The 24,484-nt window shown below is 42.8% G+C and overlaps 1 protein-coding gene across 1 annotated transcript; it reads left to right on the top strand.

The window, feature by feature from the left end:
• The first annotated feature begins 7,636 nt into the window (after positions 1-7,636).
• Positions 7,637-24,219, top strand: stk35 (serine/threonine kinase 35). Its single transcript, XM_085780962.1, has 3 exons — positions 7,637-8,401; positions 11,474-12,290; positions 21,563-24,219. The coding sequence occupies exons 1-2, from the start codon at positions 7,828-7,830 to the stop codon at positions 12,214-12,216; spliced, it is 1,317 nt and encodes a 438-aa protein (XP_085637088.1). The 5' UTR covers positions 7,637-7,827; the 3' UTR covers positions 12,217-12,290; positions 21,563-24,219.
• The last annotated feature ends 265 nt before the right edge of the window (positions 24,220-24,484 follow it).

A 24,484-nucleotide genomic window follows, 5' to 3' on the forward strand; every position in this document is an offset into this window, starting at 1 on the left:
TATTCTGTTTTCCCCCTGTGCAGCAGGTACCTGGAGGGTGGAGTTAAAGGGATACTTCACCCAAAATTGATAATTCACCAATCATCTACAGACCGTCAAGCCAAGGAAGGGTTTGGAGAACTTTCAGAGTCATCAAAACGCTTTTGGAGTTCCAGGGGGCGACAGATTTTCATACAATGGCGGTGGAAAGTGCTCACTTTTGAATCGTCCAAAAGACACACTATGAAACATCCAAATACCTCCATACTGCTCGTCCGTACTGACCCAGGTGAAGCCACAACATGAAAAAGTTGTTCAGAATAAATTAATTTTATCTCTGTTTTTAGCCTTGTTGTAGCAGTAGCTCCCAGTGGCTCTGTTGATGTTGTTGAGATTTGCTGCGAGATGTTCTTCCGTGTTTACATCATACATCCAGAATGACGAACGAGTCCTCCAAACCAGTGGTTCTCAACTGGTGGGTCGGGACCCAAAAGTGGGTCGCGGACCTGTTCTGGATGGGTCGCGGACAGCTGGGCAAAAAAGTAAATATTTAATGCGCATGTGATGTTGGATATGTCTTTTTTTGAAATATAACTTATTTTGAAAGGCACACGACACTTGCACTCAGTTGTAATGGTGAATCTTGTTTTGTTTTGTGGGTCTTTATTTTTTGCAATTTGTTTTTTATTCACTTTTGTGAATAGCTCTGAATGCAGAGATGCATTAGAAGTCAAATATATCATTTTGTTGGTCTCCATTTTGTGCAGTTTGATATATTTTTATTCACTTACATGCAGTTGTCATGTTCCTCCTCAGTTTCATGCATGTGCTCTGAAATGCACTTTGCTCCATAAAGAGCAAAATTAGTTTTTAAAGGCTTTTTTTTTTTTTTTTATTTATTTTATTTATTTATTTATTTGGTTCATTTCGGGCATGTCAATTAGTCATCATCATCACACATCATCTCAATCCAATTAATACAATACACATGACCGAAAGGGAAAGCGGGAGAAGCAAAAGCTTATCTAGTCCCGCCCCCAATACTCACATATTCATTTTTTCTGCATGTTACATTTTTGACATAACATTCTTCCAGTATTTTCAAAATTTAACAATTTAACAATTTGACATGACATTTTTTGTTTTGTTTTGTTTGTTTTTTTTGTTTTTTAACATGACATTTCTCAATTTTTTTTTTTTTTTTTCAGAAAATCTTGGTCATCTTGGTTTGAATTCTATAAGTGGGTCCCAGAGTGAGACAAGTTGAGAACCCCTGCTCCAAACCATTCCTTGGCATGACAATGAGTAGAAAATTGGTGAATTGTCGACCAATCCGTATAGATGGAAGCACTTTAACACCATGTTTCCCCCTGTAGTGACATTAAAGAACAAAGTCGCTGAGAGACTGAGGTTGGGCCTGGCTGTCTGACATGGAGAAACTTTTAGACTTTAAAGCAGAAGTAAGCGGAATGTTTGTGTTAATATAAGTCTTAAATAGGTATATCTTCCGACAGCAATCACTTATATAGAGTGTTTGGTCCGAAACACAGGTCTGTCAGTCACTCTGCTCTGCTGTAAGCCGAGGAGAAAACTTTCCTTGTATCCTACAACCTTTATCCAATGAGGAGAGAGAACGGCATAAAGGGGCGGCCCTCTCTGTGTGTGCAGCCAAGGGATGGGTGGGGACTGCTAACTCCATCGATTGACAAGAAGTTAGCCAAAACGACCGGATCGCTTACTTCTGCTTTAATTAATGAATAAAAAAGATGATCAACTTATGATAAGGTGCAAACTCATAATCAAACTAATCAAAGTAATGATCAAAGAAAATAGCGGTCAACAAAACATTTGGCGACCCAGCTCACCCCCTCTCTTTCTCTGAGCATGCAAAGTAAATATGTGACAATACTAATTCAATACCACCACCCATATCTAATGAACCACTGCTCTCATACTTCATAACCAAAACACTCAACACACACCCTTACCAGATCACTGATTTGTCTTTTGTCGCATTCCTTTGTTCAACTTGTCGTTCTCCTGAGTTACAGCAACTCAGACACCATCAACAAGTCACGTATCAGCTGCTGGGAGCCTCATGAGAAGTGGCCAACTGGAACAGAACAAGACATACAAGAACCTGATGGAGGGCTTCTTCACAAGTGACCCTCGTCACTACAAATTAATGATACGACAGATGATGACGATCTCTCCTCTGCCTTTCCTGTCTGCTTTTCAGTCTTCTTTTCTAGTTTCAGTCGTATAAGCCGAGGCAGCCTGTTATTTCACTTCCTCCCTCTTTTGCATTCGATGGCCTTGGCTCTGTCTCCGTCTCTCACTCTTGTTCCCTCACTATTGTGTGTGATCCTCATTTACCCTCTCAGATAAAGGTAATAAAAGCATAAGGAGCTGTGGAGCGATCGCGCACCACATCCATGAAAGACAACCAAGGCCGAGCTGTAGTAGGATCTCCATTAGAAAACCATAGTCTTACATGGACTATAACACATTGTTAAGGATCAGAACAATGGTTGGAGGGCAACATTTCACTGTGAGACCTTCACTTCAGATACATAAATGTATGAGGGCAAAAGATATATAAAAAATAAAATGTTTTACAAAAAATAAATATTATATAAAAAAAGAAGAATACAATTCCTCTGGAATTAATCATTTGATGACTCAGATTAATCTAGTCTGACCCCTAGTTTAAGGCCAAATAACTGCATGTATATGAGGCAGTGAAATTAAATAATGTTTTATCAGTCACATACATAAGAGCTTTAGTGTGGGACATTTACATATGATTGAAGGTATGTTAATTCTGATCAATCTAACCAGGTAAATATATCTGCAGGAATGTTTCCATTAACCTGCTTAATTCACACTTTGAAATTTCCAAATAAAAGGCGTCTTCGTAGATCTGTTTTTTGCAGGTGCGTCGGACTATAGGATCAGCTGATCTGGAACTTATTGGTGAAAAGAGGAATCCCACACACTGCTTAACTTGCACGAATATTTTAATTATAGCAACGTTTCGGTCTAAGGACCTTCTTTAGGCAAACACTGAGCAGTGAGAAGAAGCCATCTTTAAACAGGGAGTGGCTGCATACGCACCAGCCTCCAATCACATTAATTATGGAAAATAATAAACATACAAGAAAAAATATCAGAACAAATATCATATCAAATGTGTCAGAAAAGTTGAACACAAATAACCGTTTCATAATTATAGAATGAAGCAGGAAAAGAGCAGAGTTATAGTAAACTTACTGTATGCTCTACGCTCTGAGGGTTCAGATGCATACATGGGTGTACAGTACATGGACACAAGGTGACAAGAAAGATTATAAAGCCTGGCTGTTCATGCACATAGATCCCACAGGCGTGCATTAATAGTCTATGGTTCGCAGAGGAGCACCAATAAAGGGTGCAGAATAAACATAAAACACAATAATGACATACACAGAAAGTCAGTGATAGGTCTCAGCACAGAGAAACAGTATGATGAAGACAATTTTCAAGAATTTGGAAAAACTCTTGACAAAGCGAGATGGAAACACTTTTCTGTATCAGGTCCCATGAGCCCCAGAATTTCTGTTATCACCATTGATTTGAATACTGTCATTGTAGGAGAAAACCTAGCTTTATTTGCATGCAACAGTGTAAACACCAACCATTTGCAATTGTGCTTTATCCACTTTTCAAAAATTCAAAAAAAAAAATGGGCCAAAACTGCAATAGAAATGTTCTCATGGTAAATGTCTTATATGGCATCACTAATCAGCCATGAGTGCTTAGCCAGAGACAGGAAGGACACCATGTTTCTTGGGGGTGCCCCAGGGGCTCGTGGGTAACCTGGTATCATAAAGGCTTTGTCCCATTGTCCCAGTCCACCAACATGCCCTGCATTGCTTCCCCATACTCTCTTTCACCATAAAGGTAAAAATGCTCCATAAAATAACTCTATATCAGTGTTTTTCTGCTGACACATGACATCCTGGAAAGGCTGGGAACTCAGACTGCTTACCTTTGTTTCGTTCAGCACATTTTTACTGGCTGCTGAATTATCCACAGAGGTGTTGTCCTCTCCATGACAATAAACAAGGGGAGTAAAACTGATAAAAGAATGAAACAGTTAAATCAGTGATTCAACAGCGCAGTTCAACAGGTACAGGACAGAATGTCTCAGCAACTGAGTGTTAAACATGGTTCTGGTTGCAAACTTTCTCGAAACATCTGGGATAATAAGTGCACAACTCAAAAAGAAAATTATATAGGTTTATTGATTTATATATGATGATGTGATATTGTGAAAGTCAGTGTCTTCAGAGCCTACTACCTCTCTTACTGCCCCTTTAAAAAGGCCACCATCCTTCAACTTGAGGTTGCCTGTAATAATTGTTTGTGTATTTTGCTTAGAAAACCAAGGTGGTGCAGTGCAAGTGAGTTGTTCTGTAATTCGCTACAAATTGATTAGTTTCATGCTCTGTTGAGAAAACGTATGTGCAAATTAATTTGCTGACTGATGAACGGTTCACATACAGTAATGCTGTAATCCTGGTCCCAGTACTGTGAGATACAGTACCAGTCAGTTATGTGGAAACACTGGTGACTGTCTTTTATATCTAAATGTTATTTTATGTGTGTTTGATACTACCTATATACATTATAATGACTAATTTAAGTCTTGATTATATTATTTTATATAATGTGTAAATCCAGGTCCTGAGAAACAGACACATGAAGAGTCTGTGCTGCTGTGTCCTCAGTTAGATTCCCGCTGATTGCAGGCAGTGGCCTAAGCCTCAGTAAATTCCCCTTTTGATAAGAGCCACAAATAAAGCTTTACTGGCCACTGAGCTGTGACAATAGACAGTCTGCTCTCTAAATTCAGCCAGTCTGGTATGCAGGGTAATGAATGCTACAATGGTATGGCATTAGCACAAAAGCAGGACTTGTTTTTATCTGAGAGTCCAGCGTTTAGAGCCGTTATACCAACAGCGAAGAGCTGATAGGATGGCAGGTTACTCTGATAGTCACTTTTAACAACATAAGGCCAATCATTTCATAATTACAGGTGACAAAATGCTCTGTAAATGATGTGATTGTGATTTTTTGTTTGTTAATAAAATGCATGGGCAAGGACCTTCTTCTTTACACAGAAGGTTTCACCTGCACATAGTCTCCTCCAACAAGTCATAATAACCATCACTTATAGGGACAGTAGCTGAGAATTGAATCATCTCCAGTAAACAACACAGTCTTATCTGTCAAGAGTTAGAATAAATTGTCATTTATGAAAACCATATTTAAAGACAAAATTATGCATTGATGCATTTAAAGCAGAAGTAAGTGATATATTTGTGTTAATATAAGTCTTAAATAGTTATATCTTCCGACAGCAATCACTTACATAGAGTGTTTGGACCTAAACACGGGTCTGTCAGTCCCTCTGCTCTGCTCTGAGCCGAAGAGAAAACATTTATCGTATCCTACAGTTTTTATCCAATGAGGAGAGAGAACGGCATGCAGGGCTGTGTGTGCAGCCAAGGGACGCCGTGAATGTGGCGACGTAGGGACGAGGACTGTTATGGTGCGTTCAAGGAAACTCGTATTTTTCCGGCCGTGAAGTGGTACCAGTTCGATCTGGTACGAGTTCACCGGTCGGAAGTTACGAGTGGCCGTTATAGTGACTTTCACCGGTAAAACAGGTCGGAAAAACACGAGTGGGTTGCCTGAAACGCTACAAAGTCGTAAGTTGTGACTTGAAGCTGTAATTTACGATTTCAAAAGCCTTCCTGGAACGCAGCATTAGCGAAAACGACCGGACCACTTACTTCTGCTTTAACTCCAAAGGGTTTATACTTGCTCTGTGTAACTACATCATTACAGTACGTTTGAAATGTTCTGCTGTAGCTTTGAATGTGTTTCATTGTTTCGCCTCAGAACAGAAATAATGAAACCACAGAAGTGTATTTTTCTGCCATGCCAAAAACTAAAAACTCAGTATCAAATTAGAATATGAACAGTTTATTGTGCTAACATAGTTGTTGTTATAACAATATGTTATTATGACATACAAAGTTATACGTTAGTTATACCATAGATAAACTTTATTGTGGCAGAAATTCATCTTTGACAGGCTCACACAGAAACGTTAAACAACATAAACAAACGTTAAGAAACAACATTATAAGTGCAATCCTCCACTTATACTAAAAAGGGAGGGGGCTGTTAAAGCAATGTGTCTTTATCTGGTTATTCAGGGGGATTATTTTGGAGGAGATAAAGGATTTTTTACAGAAGTTTTTCCGGGCGAGTGGAACCTTGTAGTGTTTGCCTGATGGCAGCGTCTGAAAGGAGTGGTGGAGGGGGTGAGAGAGGTCGTGAGATCAGGGTGGCCTTCCTGATCACAGACTGGCTACAGTTCTGGGGGGGTTTGTGGTGCTCCGATAATGATTTATATAATATTTATGATATGGGAAATTTATGTTTTATAACTTATTGTATGTACACTGTATTATAAAAAGGTGAAATGTTTCACATTGTAACATGATAACGATCATTTGGTCACATGTTATGACATTTATTTAAATCATTATACGGCTATAGTATGACAAGTTTGTATGTAATCTAAGATAAGATAAGATGAGCCTTTATTGTCTCCTGAGGTGGAGATGGGCATGTCATAATAACATGAAAATATATTGTTATAACATGACATGACAATTACAATAAGAAATCAAGCTATATAAATGTATACCTTAGGAGAAAATAAAAAATGTAATAAACAAATATATATACAGATACAAATCTAAATTCGATTTAATAATAATATTAAAACATTAAATATCAGTAAAAAATTAAAATAATTTTTGCCAATTTAATTTTTATAATCAAAATTTCCCAGAGTCAATGGTCTCAGAGTTTCTAAAAGTGCATTCCATGTTCATGGTTTTTTAAATAAACTATGGATTATAAATACTCATTTATACTTGTTTACTCACAGGCACATTAAACAGGATTGAAATGTTGAATTAAGACTTACCTAAACTTGAAAATAATACAAATTTAATGTTGAGCCAATAAATAATAACTAAATACAAGATTCTTCTTCTTTCTGCTCCTTCAGTAGGCTACAAACATTTGAAATTTATTTTTGTTCAATGAATGAAATAAACATATACTATAAATAGAAAGAGAAACAATGATCAGAGCAAATTATGTACCAGGTACATCGATGTAGTGTTATTTTCACTTTCACAGCCCTCGTCCATGCCTGTGTACACGTGACGTGACCCCGCCTCTCACCCGTCAGTCCACGCTGCCTCACAAAGGCTCAGCACGGATGGGGGGAAACGGTACCGCCGGTTGACTCTTTATCGGCTCAATAAAGCTTTTTAAACCAGTATTAACGACACCTTATCACCGTCCGTTCTCCAGTTTCAAAAATAAAAACAAACGTAGCGTGCTCTCTGTCGCTTTCTCCACCTTTCAGACCGAGCGGGATCTCCTCGAGCTGTTTTGTCTCTCCGCCAATCAGAGGCGACGTGTTTCGTCCCTTGGCCAATCAGAGGCGAGCAGTGAGCGAAGCCACGCCCTCTGTTCCTTCCCTGCCTGTACTCGGGAGCTGGAACATTTTGTTTATGAAGCCAAATTAGTTGTCGCAGCTGGACAGACCCGTAGTAGCACGTCACCGGCTCTCTCATCGGGAACAGCTCAAAAGATTTAGACTGCTGACAGGCTGGCGCTTTACCTCTCCGAACAATACGCAGGTCGACGCCAGGACGTCAAACTTTATTAGTTTAGAGCTAAAGTAATGACAGAGAAACACGTCCTTCCTTCATGCTTACTTTCGACAAAGAAGAAGTTATGGATATTTGCAACGGGAAGAAGAGGAGAAAGGTAAGCGGCGGCGGCGGCGGCGGCGGTGTGCGGGGCTGCAGGAGGAGTACCGCGGTCGCGAGGATGAAGCGGGAGGCTTGCAAAGTCCTCCGCTCCCTCACGGTGGAGGACAACAACCGCGCGGAGCCCATGGAGGAGGACGAAGAGGACGACGACTGCAGCTTCTCCATCAGCTTCCTGCGGAGCGACCTCCTGCTGGAGCCCGCCGTGGTGGTGGCGCCCCGGTACAGTCTGCTCCGGGAGGTCGGCCGGGGCAGCTACGGCGTGGTGTACGAAGCCATAGCCCGGAAAACAGGGGCCAGGGTGGCGGTGAAGAGGCTCCAATGCGACGCCCCGGAAAACGTGGAGCTGGCTCTGGCCGAGTTCTGGGCCCTGACGAGCCTGGAGAACCGGCACCAGAACGTGGTGCAGCTGGAGGAGTGCGTCCTGCAGAGGAACGGCCTGGCCCAGAAGATGAGCCACGGCAACAAGAGGTCCAAACAATACCTGCGGCTGGTGGAGACGTCGCTCAAAGGTAAACAGCCTGCTGCTGCTTTGTTTACCAACCAGTTATTAGCTGCACAGTAACACCAGCCCCTATAACGATTACACAACATAATGCACTAAAGGAAGCTACTGAAACTTCTCAATCTTGACTCCTGAAGCATGTCAATAAAATACTTTATAAGCAGTTTTTGAAATTTCCATTTTAATCACTCAATATGTAGCCTAAAAGGGCTTTTATTAGGGACTATTTGTCTCATATTTTGATAAAATCCCATTAAAGTCACCCACAGAATCGTTAAAGATCCTTTCAGCTCATGTTAACTTGGTCAATGAGTTTGTAACTGGTGGTCACAAGTGTAAACACAGTTGTGGTCAAGGATTACAAGTTAAATTTATTAACAGAAACAACAAACTTTTAGTTATTGCAGTGATTTCCAATCATATTACAGTTGTATGTCATATCAAGATTATGTACATTAGGACTGGAATGAGAGGTGTTTGATGTTTTTTTGCTCTGTATAACTTAATAATGTAGGAATAATGTGTAAAATAAAAAAGTTTGTGTAATAGCAGACATAAACTACAAGGATGTGTATGTAAATTGTGGCTAATTCTCTCAAATGTAGTGAATTATCATGACTAAGAGTTGTATGTTCCCCGTCTGTCAGTGGCTGCTCTATAGGTTACCTATAGTAGGCACAGAGCGTACACTGTGTTGCCCTCAGCTCATGAGAGAACACAGTGTACTACTTGGAAACATGTTAACCCATTGCATGTTGACTGAAATCTCACACACTTAACAATGACCTTAAAGTCCAGTGTGACATATTTTCATGAAATATTGCAACTAAATAACTTGTGACTGCTACATTTTTGTCACTTTTCTTTGTATGATTGTTGTTATGAATCCAGTTTGACCTACTTATCACTTCCTTTGTTATTGCTCACTTGGCCTCAGAGATTATTGACAGTAATGGTTCAATACATCTTAAAAGTAAAAGTGAGAATTACTGTAAAACAAAGCTCTTTCAACCTGCCACCCTGCTCTGTTAAAAAGCAACCATGGCAATACTTGTGTCAGTGTTCAGGTTTTAGCCTCTTTTCTTTTAATAGCCTGGCTGTTATGTAAGTGTCACCATTCAGGCTTTTGAAATGAAATATTAATCTTGAGCTGACATCTACTGCAGCAATCAAATGCTACGGTTTGTCTGGTTTGGAAAAACAGTGGATGATTTGTTTTGATGAAGGGTCACTTGACTTTTGTCTTAGTTTGTTTTGGTATTTAAACAACCAGAGACTTGGTGTGATGCTAAATCAAACACTGATTGACTGAATGAAGTGATGCGTACAGACACGCATCAGGCAAATTCAAAGAAATGGAAGTGCATAAAAATAGAACACTACCGGTAAGTTTACGTTAAAAAAGCATTTAAAAATAAACGAAAAATTTAAATAAATAAAAAAAACATTTAAATAAGCAGTGTCAAGATGACAAAAAAAATCGAGTAAGAACCCTTTAAAAGAAGTGCTGTAGTGACTGAGAAGACATCAAGATAAGCAGATCCAGATAACAAGCTCTAGTGTTTATCTGAGCCTGATAAATCAACCGAGGTGATAAATCAACAGATATACATGCACAGATACAATATGTGCTGATAAACATCAACACATATCAACCAGTACACATGTTTGAGTTCATCCGTAAACAGCTGTTTGTCAGTGCCAGTGAGCTCCCTATGAAAACGTGCGTTTACTTAACAGAACAAATATAAACCTCGATCTGCCTCCACTAACCGATAGCGGCGAAGCTTGTGTGCGGCTGGTGAAAAGCAGAAGTAGAAGGAAGGTTTGGGGTTTTAAACCTCACACGTGAACCTCACACATTTTTTTTTTTTTTTTTGAAGTGGCAGTGGCTGCGCTGAGTGAATCTGATCACCATACTGTCTATTGCGTGCAGTTACAGACCACAGAGAACGGTGTCGCTTCCTGAGGAGTCAAACATAAAGCCTTTAAGTCGTCCCAGAACAGACTGTCAAAACTTCCCCTGTTTCTGAAAAGTTGCCGACAAATAAAGAGCACGTGGTCACGAGCTGCAGCGCCTCATAGCTCAGACAGGGAACAATATGAAAACTGAACGTTTTGCTGTACTTTAGCATTTTTCATTAATGAGTCAATGTTGTTTTGAAGTTGTTATATTGTACACCTCCTGTATGCAACACTAATGTACTGTAGAAATCCGATTCTGCTGTGTTAAGATTATCTGCATTGATCTGATCAGAAGTGGACACATGTCATGTGACAGGGACAATCTCTCTGTGGTCTGCTGTCAGCAATATGCCTGGGATTAAATCTCATCTCTTTGCTCTAGATGGATATGAACACTTAAAAAATAAACAGTTGCCAGTTTGTGTGTGTGAGAGGAAGAGTGAAGCTGGGGTGGAGGAGGGAAGCCATCGCTCTGCTCACAGATCTGCAGTGAAAAAAAGTCTCAACGACAGTTACGTCTGTCAGAGATAACGTGACAACAACCTAAATTTCTCTTCCTTTTTATGCCACTTTGTTGTTTTGATGTGTGAAAATAACACACGTTCTGCTATTTTGGCCCTTGGCCCAACCCATAGTTTGAATCAGTTGCCGGATATGAATCAGATCACATAAGCTCAAGTTACTGTCTCTGCTAATAGCTACCACTCAGACGGTGCTGTCTTGTTTTCATTTGAGCTTTTTTTATGATAGATAGATAGATAGATAGATAGATAGATAGATAGATAGATAGATAGATAGATAGATAGATAGATAGATAGATAGATAGATAGATAAGTCTTTATTGTCACTGCATAATCATACCAAGTACAACCATACAACAAAATTGAAATGCAGTGAGGCCTTTGAGGGATTCTGGACAAACCTTGTCATTGTTTTTGGTTAATGTCTAATAAAGTTACATTTTCACAAAGGATCTTTTTCCAGTATTAAGCACTTGAAATGAATCTCTTTATAAATAGTGTAATGAATTTGTTGATTTATGATCGGATGACCCGATGTGGACTGTCCCAGTTTGAATGTGACTAATCAGCTGATATCTGTCCCTCTGCTGCAGGAGAGCGGATCCTGGGTTACCCAGAGGAGCCCTGCTACCTCTGGTTCGTCATGGAGTTTTGTGAGGGCGGCGACCTCAACCAGTACATCCTGTCCCGCCGGCCCGACCCCCAGACCAACAAAAGCTTCATGCGGCAGTTGACGAGCGCGGTAGCTTTCCTGCACAAGAACAACATCGTCCATCGGGACCTGAAGCCGGACAACATCCTCATCTCGCAGAAATCCGGTTCTCCTGTTCTCAAAGTTGCCGACTTCGGCCTCAGTAAAGTTTGCGCGGGTTTGAACTCTAAGAACAGCGAGGAACACCCCGCGGCGACAGTGGGCGGCAAAGGCAGCAACCAGAACAACATCGTCAACATCAACAAGTTCTGGCTGTCGTCGGCCTGCGGCTCGGACTTCTACATGGCCCCCGAGGTGTGGGAGGGCCACTACACGGCCAAGGCCGACATCTTTGCCCTGGGCATCATCATCTGGGCCATGATCGAGCGGATCACTTTCATCGACGCGGAGTCCAAGCGCGAGCTGCTGGGCACCTACATACGGCAGGGCACGGAGATCGTACCCGTTGGGGAGGCTCTGCTGGAGAACCCCAAGATGGTTCTCCACATCCCCCAGAAGGCCAGGAGCTCCATGTCTGAGGGGGTGAAGAAACTCCTCCAGGACATGCTCGCAGTCAACCCTCAGGACCGACCAGATGCCTTCCAGTTGGAGGTGCGGATGGACCAAGTCACGTGCGCGGCGTGACAGACCCACCTTTCCAAAAACCTCTCCTTTTTTTTACCCTAACCAGTCAAAGAAGGGACCTCTTTCCTTCCCAGGTGAGCTCTACCTCTTTGATAACTTTACTTTCAGTTTCACAACTTTCCCACACTGCTCTCTCTCTTTAATTTGGTTACAGCAGAAGAAGTTGCATGTTTGTTTTTTAGCCCGTCCGAACTAAATTATATAACAGATGATTTTACCGATCTACCTCGAACCAGAGAGGAGGAGCAGTCAGTGTAGCCGCTGCAGTGATTAGAGGGAATTAAACCTGCAGACACACGAGTCACCACTGCTGGTCTTTGGTAACTCTGCTCTGGGCTGAACGCTGGTAATCTTCCTTTCAGCTGACACAGTTAGCTTCTCTTGTCCTGGTCACCTGCCTGGGACGTCCCTCATTCACCCGCCACCCCCCCCCAGTGTGAAGTCACTGGTTGTTGTTGTTTTTTAATGTGTGTTCTAGAACAAGCCTTCCCCCCCTGTTCTACATTACAATCGAGAGAGAAGCTGTTTCATTACCTCCAGCAGATCAACTCAGAACACAACAGCGTCTCAGCAGGAGGTGAAGCTGAGGCTGAGGCTTTATTATTAGACTCCAGGTCCATTTTAATAGAAACAAACAAACAAACAATCAGACACACATAAAATAAAGTAAAAGACAGTCACCAGTGTTTCCACATAGCTGACTGGTATCTCACAGTACTGGGACCGGGATTATGACAGCATTATGTGAACCGTTCAGTCGGCAAAAAAATTTGCACATACGAATTACAGAACAACTCACTTGCACTGCACCACCTTGGTTTTCTAAGCAAAATACACTTTGCCTTCCAAAACTCCTTGTAGTCCCTTTCAGGTTTGGTGTTCTTCTCCTTGGTGACCTTACTGACCTTTAGGAAAACTGCTGAGAAATAATAAATCTCCCCGGTCAGGGAACCTGACCAGACGTCAAGATGACATGCTGACCTCGTACCTTCACCTCGTACCTTCACCTCGTACCGATCACTCCCCTAAGCTTGACCCCTGTGATTTCTGCCAAAGCTTCCCACGTCACCGTCAGAGAATCAGGATTAACCAGGGTGAAAGTGTCCGGTGCAGAGAGCTGACGTCAAAGAAACCAACCTGAGCTACTGATACGGTTAACAAGACGAGGGATGAGCGGGCACTGTCACGGCAGGATTCTTGCTTAAAGTGAATTCACAAATACAGAAGTGTACGTGAGGGAGAAGGAAGGTAATAGGAGGTATGCTGAGGCCTCGGAGGATGGGGGCGGTGGCGTATGAGCACAGCTACATGTGCAGCAGGGAGGACGACTTTTAGATTGGTACACTGTGGGCCTGAGGGCAAACAGCCTGGCTTTGATTAAACACACACAGGCAGAGGGTGTGTGTGTGCGAGAGAGCGAGAGAGAGAAATGGGCAGAATAGAAGGAGTTATTAGACGAGTCCTCCAAAGTTTTGGGGCGTTAACCTGCATGTGCACAGGTGGTGTTGTGTATATAATGCATACTGACACCTGGCTGTCAGTTACATCTTTGAGGTCACTTCCTCCTGTGATGTTCATATCTCTGACGGTGAACGCAGCGCCTGGAATCTTCTGAGAGCTACATCACTACCTGTTTGCTCTCCCAGTCATTTGCATGTTTTCCTGCTGCACAAAACCTCTTCCCTCCCCTCCCCTCTTTGATCAGGACGAGAGAAGTAGTCACCAGTCACATGTTACGCACTTTGACAGCTCACAAACATGGCAGCTAACCATAACTGTGCATACACCTTCCTCTCTGCCAGGATTTTCCACATATTCTATTTTCTCTTTTTGTGCTTCTCAGTGCATTAAACCAGGAGAGCTGACGATAAAAACCTCCTCCAAACGTATTTTTCCACTGAAGTCACGTTTGATCAAGCGAGTTCCTGCGAGATCTCGTCTCTGAGGTTTAGCCACTGTGAAATTGTTGCTACAAACAGCAGGTGTCTGGTCTTTTGTGTGCATGTTTGTCGGATTATGATGTTAAAAATCCGTTGATTGTCCTTAATGTCTGTTTCCCACGTTTTTATAATTGGTTAGGAAGATTATGTTGTGTGTAACCTTAGTGTGATTAATTATTCTACTTAATTCTTTTTAGGATGACCAAGTAATCAAAAATATTACATATTGTATACATTTTGGAAAATGCTCAGAAATAATCAGCTGACATTTTATACTGGTAAATATCCTCTCAAGAATCATGACTCAGCCAAACTGATTATACAGTAGCCTATGACATTCAAAATCTCCGACCCCTCCCCCCAAAACCCCCCAAAACAAACATGCACACTTGGGGGGAAATAACTTAGTGCTGCAGTGACAGTGAAAGAAAACTCTCTTTAAGATGTTAATCATGTCCGTTTGCTATTTAGAGCAGAAACTCCTTGTAGCACATCAATCAGCCACCGAGTGGATGCTCAGTGACCCAAACCACGCGTCTGTTTGTTTGAACTTGAACCCTCCATTGACCACGACTAATCCCAGCGTTTGTTTGACAATTAGCCGTCCCATCCTGCGTGCATCTTCTGTTAACCCGTCATTGTAAGCCCCTGCCCAGAGACCCCGCCCCATCCCTCTATGACGTAACTCGCGTTGGCCCCGTTCTCTTGCGACATGATGGTATAGCATATTACGCAACAGGCCCACAGCACAGCACTGCACTGGTTCAATGGGAAAACCTGTCATCTGTCGGAGAGGGGGATTAGAAGCTGGAGACATGGATAGGGTCGGTGGGCCGAGGATGGGAAGGGGGCAGTTGTTGTGTTTATGTCCAGAGCTGTTGAAGTGAGGGCAGCTGACGACAACGACACAGATATAGGACACAGAAAACTGGAGGGATGTATCTGGGTAATGTGGTAGATCTGGTTCAGTCAGTGTGGGGGAGGTTTGATTCACTGCTGTTTGATTAATCCACCATTGATAAATGAATGGGGGGTTTGTGAGGTACTTGTCTATAAACATTGCACAAAAAGCAAACATCAGCCAAAGTGTCTCTTTGTTGTGAACATCTTCACACTTCACAATTTACAGTTTGTGAACCAGTAAATACTGTGTTTACCATAGGGATAGGTATCGTTATGTTTTGGATGGTGCTACTATTAATATCAGTCCCACTTATTGATGTGGTACTTAAAAGGGATAGTTCAGTTTTTTGAGTGGGTGGTGGGTTAGTTCCGACCATTTGATTCATTGTAAATGTTTTACTTCATATCGTACTGTTGAACTGGTGTATTATTTTGAGACGGGACTTCTCGTAGGTGGCGAAAATACGCTGATTAATTGTCCCCCATTCACAACAGTTTACTGTCCTTGTCTCAGTGCAGCGTGGTATTTCTCAGTGGGGGAGAGCAGAGACCTTTCTACTGCAGATATTATACTTAATGGCCATTTGTACCTCATACAACCCCACTTAAAAAAAAAACTAAACTATCCCTTTAATGCTACTCTCATCTGTACTTTTTGCCATTTTATAACTGCATTTTTTTTAAAAACCTAATCAACATCACTTGATGGAAATATAAAACAAATGTAACAGTCTGCCTGAAGTCTGCACATGCCTGAATCCTTTTCAATCATTATGAGTGGCTTGAAACTGAGACTGAATTTCAAAACTGAATTTAATTATAGTTGATTTTCATCACTTTCTCATGTTTGTATAATGTCGTTAACTGGTTTGAGGGTTTAAGGCTGCAGCACATGGAGCAACCACAATGAACTATGAGCTTGAAGGTTGAAAACAGCACTATTTTTTACGTCCATATGTCTGTAAGACTTTCTTTAGATATTAGTAGAGATGAGAGATCACATGTGTTTCTGCTCTAACATGTCATTATAAAGCCAGTAAGAGCAGAGTGTGTGGAGAGAGAGAAGCTGTGTTAGAGGACTGTGTGTGTTGCATTGACAAACATGCAACTGAAGAATATCCTTTGTGTTTGCCCTCGTTGTAGAGATGCACCGTGCCTATCACCTTGCAACTGTTACAGTTGGGGTTAACAGGTTTTAACAGTTGTATCATGAGCTGTTGAACTTGTAATCAGAACTGAAAATCTGCCTAGATACAGTGGATAGACCACAGAGGTCATTGTGTTGGAGCCTCTGACGGTCCGACAAAGACTGTTGCATGTATCGACCACATCCTAAGGAAAAGGCAACGGCCTGGCTGTGCCGCTGTGACTTCAGATGCAGCTCCTGAGTTTGGACTCAGCTTTGGTCACTTCCTCCCTGACTGCTCTGTTAGTTCGATCGTGCAGCTCTAGAAGAGTCCGGGTTGTTCCACACCGCTCTGCTCTTGGGACCCTGATGTTCAGCAGGAATGTTTTTGACACGATCCCGTCTCTGAGCCCTGCAGGCAGTTCCTTCCTGCTCATGGTTTTTTTTTTCTCTAATCTGCACTGTCAGCTTGGGGGACCACATATAAACAGGTATGTGTCATTCCACATCATGTCGAATCAGCTGACTCTGACACATGTGGATGCCAAACAAGGTTTTGAGAAGTGCGGGAACCTCGGCTAACCTTCACGTGCCTTGGTAGAACGTATCGCATCCTGTCTGAATACTCATGCCAGTGTCCTGTTTCACATTTGACTCTTTGAAATTGGCAGAAAATGGGATGCATTCATGTTCCCCTCAGCCCTGAGAACATTGGACTGTGTTTGGGCAAATACCAAATATCTAACGACTTGGATCAGGATTGTTGTGTTGTCACATCACATCATAACCACAGCGCAGTGATACGGAGCCGTCGCCCCGCCCATCGATCACACCCATCCTCCCCGTGCATACCCGCTCCCTCCCCTCCCCTCCCCTCCTCTGCTGGACAATGAGTGTGCCACTCTTGGTTCAGGGCTTATGGAGGCTTGAGTCGGGAACATTTTGTCCTCTCGCTGGCTGCGGGCCGTGTGTCGCCTCAGCCTAAACCAGGCCACAGCGCTCTAAGCCACGGCCCCTCCTCACGTCACCAATCTCCTCTTCAGGAATCCTTTTTTGATTTCATCGACAGCCTGATCAGGCTTTTGACAAGTCGAGGCATTTTCAGGGTGTTGTCCTTGCACCTTTAATGTCTCCTAATGAGTGCGCTGATGCTTTCAGGCACGCTTTTCTCTGTACACGTCTTCCAGAGCAGTGTAGGGTTCGAAATAAAGACAGTGGGCTTTGAGGGAATACTGGTCCTGCTCCTATAAAGGAAACAGGGATGTTTGGACAGCAGTTTGGAGTCAGGGTACGGTATGTTCTGCATCGCCCCGGTCAGTGGGGGGTGTTATGGAGGGGCCGAGAAATGCCAGAGGGAGGCTACCTTTATGAGATTTGGGTAGTGGGTGTGATGAGCGCATTGGCGTTCTTATGCAACATGGTTGTAAAAGTGTGCATTCAGTGGCTGTGGTGGTTGTAAATATTTCCTGAGGGCCCTCAGGGCTCAGAGCGAGAACCACATAAACGAGTTCCTTCACAAACGACTCAGGGGGGGAAACACCTCTTTATGTTCTAGTGTTTATTCAAAGATTTGAAAACCAGAGAGTAAGAGGAAAAGTCAAAGTTCTTTCATCTGACCCCCTTTGTGTTTTTGTTTTTTTTATGCCGTTTGAACATGAAAATCTACAGTTAGAGCTTCACCTTCCAGCACCTCCCTGCAGTCCTGGACATCCTGCGATCCCACAGTGCTCTGTCATAACATGGATCCACATTTCTTCCACTCCACCGTCCCCATTCATGGTGACTGTGTTGGATCTAATGGGTCATAAGCTCTTTACACCGTGCTAATCTCAACACAGTCTGCACAGCAGCTATCGCAGCCTGGCAGCTCACTGCAGGTGCTGTACGTGGTGCGGCCTCTTGGCGGGTTCTCTTTGGTTTCACCGTTGTGTCGATGCATAGTCAACGGCTGGTTGTGTTTGAGTGACTCTAATAAAGCTGACAGGGTTTTTCTCTGACCAATAAATAATGGATGCAAAGAGGCGTGGTCAGCAGCTGTTGCAGGGAGTACAGATTTGGATTTTCTGTTATCCACTGTGTGAAATTCACAATGGCGCAAACCTTGAAGCCTCGTTTTGGAAAACCTTAGCCATGGATGTCCTTATTTCAGATGATTGATTTCAAAACTTCATGGAAGTTCTGAAGGTAGATGAACTCACTCTGCTGAGCTCAGTTAAACTATTTGCCTGCACAGAAATTTGAGCAGCCATTGGCTAAGGAGGTAGAGCAGGTTCGATCTCCAGCTCCTCCCGTCCTCAAAGTGTCCACGGGCAAGATACTGAAACTACTGAAGGTACAAATCATTTGAAAGAAACAGACTGTACATAATCTCTTCATGCAGCAACTTACTGGCGAGGCAGCCTGGTGGTAAACAAGAAGGTACACACCCAGTCCTTTTGTAACCACCCCTAAAAAACCAGGATGACTGAATAACTGACAGTTATGTCACTGCAGCTTTTTCTTCTGTCAGCTGCTATTGTCTATTGTCGTTTCCTCATTTTCCCCCCATCTGGCTTTAATAATTTGGCAGTACAGCCAACATTTATTTATAGGAGTTAAGTTGCGGTGACACTCAGCTCTACAACACACGGTGGTTACTCTCTCTTCATGACACATCTCCTTTAATGGCAGCTCTGGTTTATTAGAAAGCACAAGTACCTGTCAGACTGACCGTTGTTTGTTGTGCCACACACTGCCCTTTGTCCACCCCACTGTATTCTCTGGAGGCGCTTTGTCGTACACCTCAACTTACATGAACAGTTCTCATGAATGCCAACTGTGTGGAATGTGTTGCTTTGCATGCCGCGCAGCCACAAAACCTCCCCGAGCTCGTAAAGAGCCAAAGCTCCCCTTCTCCAACTCGTAATCACAGAGAGCTGCCGCAGTGTCCCGGCCTCACAGTAAACCAGCCCCCATCACTTCCACACCAATACCAGTCTCTGCTGGTTTTTAACGAGTCAGTCTGCTCGGAGTTATGCAACAACAAAAGGCTGGCAGGCCGGCCGAGGAGGCAGCAGGCCCCAGTTAGTCCAGGATTTACTGGGCTTTGACCTTCCCCTGCTTCTCTATACTGTGCTTATTTATGTAGCAGAAAAATGATATGCTGGCTGCAGCGAGGGGGTGGGGAAGGGGTTTAAGGGTTCAGATGTTAATATGTTGTAGCATGTTTGTTTAAACAGGGTCGAACTCTGACTGTCTCCGTGTGTTTATAGTGTTAATATCCACCAGAATATATATCCAACATAGACGTGGACTCTGGAGAAAGGGACTGTGCCATACTGAGCATAGGGAGCGTAAAGCGTTGTGTTAATCACGATTAATCCTTAAACCTTTTTTATCTGTTCAAAAACGTTTCGTGGGAAAATGTCTTTCAATGGACAAATATGCTTCTTTACGCAAATGTAACTTTTTTTATACATTGACCAAAAACAATGACATACAACAATAACACGACGGTGCCATCTGAGTGGTAGCTGCCAGCAGAGATAGTTCAGCTTGTGACTGCAGAATCATCTCCAAGAACTGATTCACACTTGTGGATCGGGCCAAAGATAACAATAACAAAACATGTGCATCAAAAGATTGTGGTCTTAAAACACTTTCTGTTGGATGGATTAAATAAATCACTGAAAAATTGTAAAATACATGATAGTTTTTGTAGGACATGGCTGGGGACTGGAGCTCATGTCCCTCACAGTCTGTGAGTCTCTTGAGGACCGTACCCAAACAAAGCAGCCGTCTGATCGTCCCACAGAGAAAAAAAAAGAAGCCATAACGTGTTTCCTCTGACTCAGAGCCCATTGTGGCCACTGATGTCAACGCTTTCTCTGTTTTCAACCAAGTACAACACAGTGAGAGTGCAGAGTTGTGTAACCTTTCCATGGCAGGGCGAGCAGGCAGGTATGAGAGGCACGCTCATAAACCGAGCGCCTCGGGTCACAGGGTTCAGAGAGTTCACACACCAGGTATGGACGACGTTTAGAGCCGCTGCCGTTAAAACATGAGACAGCAAACATGCCGGACAGTCAGAGCCGCCGCACTGATCCCAGAGCAGCAGGAGCTGTCAACAGCACGGGGGTCGACGGCCAGCAGCAGCATCCTTCTGCTCCGCTCAGAGGCGGACAAATGAGGTTAAAGCAGCAGAGCGCAGGTGGACAGAGTGTAACAGCCCTGCACTGGTGTTATTGTCACCTGACGGGGTCCTGTCACTTGACCTCGCTTCATATTTTTTAGAGCCAGTATCTGCTTTTGTTTGTTTTTTTTGCCTGAGGCCATATTTTCCCCCTGTAGATCCTCTTTGTGTGTGGTAAACTGCACAGTACATGTTCCTCAACAGTGACATAAGCACTTTGCACATCTCCATTCGGCACATCATCTCTAACATGCGTGCTTCCCACTAAGCTGACCCACTTGTGTTCGCACCATGTGCTGTGAGGTTATGCAACCTATGCAATGCAACAAAAAAAAAAAAGAGGAACAAGCTGCTGCAGGCCGGAGCTGTGGCGTGTGAGCCGCCGGGCTATTAGTGGAGCACAGCGCAGCGCTGGGCTACACCTGGACACATCTACAGGCGGGAAACGCACTCAGGTGTCAGGCTGTGTTGTCAGGTGGATGGAGAAACACTGTGACAGCCACTGACTTTGCTGTTGTCCGATTTTTTTCCTGATTGTTTTTATTTTTGTTTAATTTATTTGTATTTATTTGCACCATAGAAATCAAGGACAAAAACAGGAATGAAACTAGAATAGTAAGTGCGGTTCCCTGAAAAATACACAAAGATTCAAAAACAATTGATTTTTCCCATGGCTACGCTACATTTTTACCTTAATTAGAAAGCTCCAGAGTAATTGTGATAATGACTTGTGACTTGTTACAGTGAGTATGGAGGCTCTCTGCCTTCCACCTGGCATCTCACGGCTGAAAACCAAAACCAACCAAAACCAAATCAGTGTAGTAGCTACTTAGCCGCCGCCCCGGTGTCCCAGCTCTCATCTCTGCAGCACCGCTACATAAACACGCTCCGTAACCCGTAATCTTTTGTTTATGACAGTTAAAACTACACAAATATACACGTCGTAACATCTTATATGTTATATAACGTTATCCACCGCTCTGTGGATTGATTTTTCGCCAGCTTCGTTAAAAACAAATGCACATGGTCAAGAGGAGGGTTAGCAAAACAGAGAAAAAGCGACCAGACTTGCATAGTTCCTCTTTAAGTTGCAGAAACGAGCCCAAAATGTGTTTGTTTTTTTAAATCAGCTGTAACAATGAAATCCTGTTGGTTATCAAGTCGTTTTCTCATTGGCTGACCTGTTTGTGCTTTGTGTCTCCGCAGCTCTGTTTACGACATGGACGTGGACTCCAGTGGAACAAAAAAGGGACTCTGACAAACTGAACTGTGAAGACTCCACAGTCATAATGCATGATGAGCGGGAAGCGATGATTCCAAAAGTCTGTATGCAAATCAGACTGCAGCAGTTTACCTCCTAGTTACAATCAGCAGCCCCCCTTTTCTATCTCCCCTGACAACAACCCCTCGATGCCCCGCCTTTGCTTAAACACTGAAGCAATCAAAGCTATCAACCCCCCCACCCCCCCCACCCCACACACACTCCTCAGCATTGGTAGCTGATGATCAGAAGTGAACATCCTCGTGCCTTCAACATGATTCACACCAAGTGCGATTTGGATGGATTTGGACAGACCTCATGGGTGCCATGCAGGTGTCTGTCTGCAGAAATGCTTTCAGTGATGTCACACTCTAAAACTTTTTTTTTTTACTTCCAGGCTGCCGTAGCGTCACATTAGCCTCCTCTTCCCCTCTTGTACCCAGAAGCTACGGTGCAATCATGATGCTGAGTATCCAAACGTTGTTTAAAAAAAAAAAAAAGGTTTACAGGGATGTTTCACAGATCTTTTGCCACACGGGCACAACAAATGTGAATATTGATGGTTATTATTGTGATGTTTTTCTGAAGGTGAACTGTGTAACTCTCACCTTCAGAAGTAGCAGTCTGTAACAACTCCACTCCGAACTGTGCAACTGTTACCAAAATGATGTCCAGCAGGAAACTGGGACTGGGTTTTTTTTAGTGGGCACCAGTTTGTCGTTGGATCCAAAGAGCATGTGTTGGACAAATAGTGTATATCTCTATGTCATCACTGCAAAGATTAGTATTAACATGTGTGCTATCTGACGTACTAACTAACTTTGTACTGACTGGTTTTTACACTGGGGTTGAGTGTGTCGGCGTCACACTGAGCACCGTTGGCTTTTTGGGGGCCTGTGGTTGTTGTGATGATGTGAATAACAGGGTGTAAACAGGCTGACACCTGAGCAGTATTGAGCCATCTGACTGTGGCCAAATCTGATTCAAGGACTCTCACAGGAAATTTGAAGATTTACCATCTGGAAATAATCCCCAGGAGCAGCCACGGGTTACCCATCCTCACTGACCCCCCCCCTCCTCCTCTTCCCCCTCCTCCTCTTTACTGAAGTGCTTCAGACTCTTTGCAGTGGCATGTAGCTGTAGCGCACACGCTCTGGCCGGTGCTCCGTCATAGCTGCTGTCTGTGCTGTGTGAGCAGAGCTAGATGAACAAAATATGTGAAGACGGTACTGTACTGTAGATGGTTTACATGTCCCACACTCAGACAGATTGTAGCTTTCACCCTCCAGCACAGACCAGAGGAATGACCAGCACCTGCCTGTGGTTTCACAGCACTGTGCAGCATTCAGGTTGCGTTCAATGACTTGGCAGTAGATGTCGATTTCAGTCTCGAAAAACATCCCCCCTCTCTCTCTCTCTCTCGTCTTATTTTCTGATACTTCGCTTGAGTGGGAAAATACTTTTTTATCTGAACCGCCCTCCGACTGACTTTTACTTAACGTCAGGTAACGTAGAGCTGTTTCCTTTACACTGACCACATCTGTTGCACCTGTTAACATCTGTATTAGAGAGCCAGTCCTGCCCCACCTCCAGACTACATTCATATTGTTGTTATTTCTGCAACTACAGCTCCCAGCGGGTCGTAAAAGTCTAAAAGTGTCTTACCTGAAGCCTCAGCGAGTGCAAGCAGACTGGGGCTGATATTCATAATATTTAATGTGCGTGGTAACTTTTATAATTATTGAAAACTATTTTTTCTTTTTTAAAATGCAGTTTTTGCACAATCTGCCCTCTTAGCCTCATTTCATTGTACATTGTATGTTGGCATTTGACAAATACAATAATACAATTATGTATATCATTAAAAAACAACAACTGAAACATACAGTACCATAATGTGATTGTACATACAACTGGATCAGTGTGTGAATTCAGGAGGAGCTGCTTCCTAATGTTTCAGTTTGATTCAGTAACAGTCGCTGAGCCTGAAGGAGCTGTAGTTGTCGAATGACGGTGTTTTTTTTTTTTGTTTTTTTTTCTTTGTGTTAAAGGACGAATGTCGCACATAGAAAGTCTGTTATTTTCCTCCTGGGATGTTGAATCTCAGCAGTGTTCATGTTCAACCTACCTGTTTGTTTAGGAGTTTAAGCTAAGCATGGAGTGTGGCGTTGCCGTGTTGATAGAGCATAAGATACCCGAGGATCTCTACAGTCATCGTCACTAACCTTAGTCGTCCACTCCTCCGCTGTTACTGTGTTTCTGTACGAGCCGTTGATTTAGCTCTCTTCAGTCTAGTGAAGACTCCACTTGAAAACACTTTACACTATGCAAAATGTTTCACTGCCTCACTGTAAACACCGTACAGAGCCCACGCTCCCCTCTCCAACAGCTGGGTGTAATATCTCAAACTGTTATTTTTTTCTTAGTGCATATTTCCAGTGTGTACAGAGAAGCTTATTTCAAATGTGTTTAATAAGAACTGTTTTTGTTAATGAAGCTGACAGGAGCCATTAGATGTTTGAGGAAGCATCACACAATCATGTTATTTTTTTGCTGTAAATATGTTTGTCAACTTTTCTTGGAATAAATGATCAAAACTATATGATCTGGATCAGACTATTATGTGTGTGTGTGTTGGTGTGTGCATGTGTGCGAGTGTTTTAATCCAATCAAAACATTTTCCCTTAGCATTTAGTGCGTGGGATGAAATCATTTTGAAAAAAAGAAAGAAAAAAGAATTAACTGATGATTAGAAATGACTTCAGTATAAATAGAAAGTAAATTATGATCAAATAATTATTAAAATCAGTCTATTGCCACAATCACTGACTCATCCCACTGACGTTGTTATTCTAAAAAAAGAAACA

The sequence above is a fragment of the Trachurus japonicus genome, chromosome 7 (genome assembly GCF_045865225.1).
Source record: "Trachurus japonicus isolate A0001 chromosome 7, Traja_1.0".
NCBI classification, from domain to species: domain Eukaryota; kingdom Metazoa; phylum Chordata; class Actinopteri; order Carangiformes; family Carangidae; genus Trachurus; species Trachurus japonicus.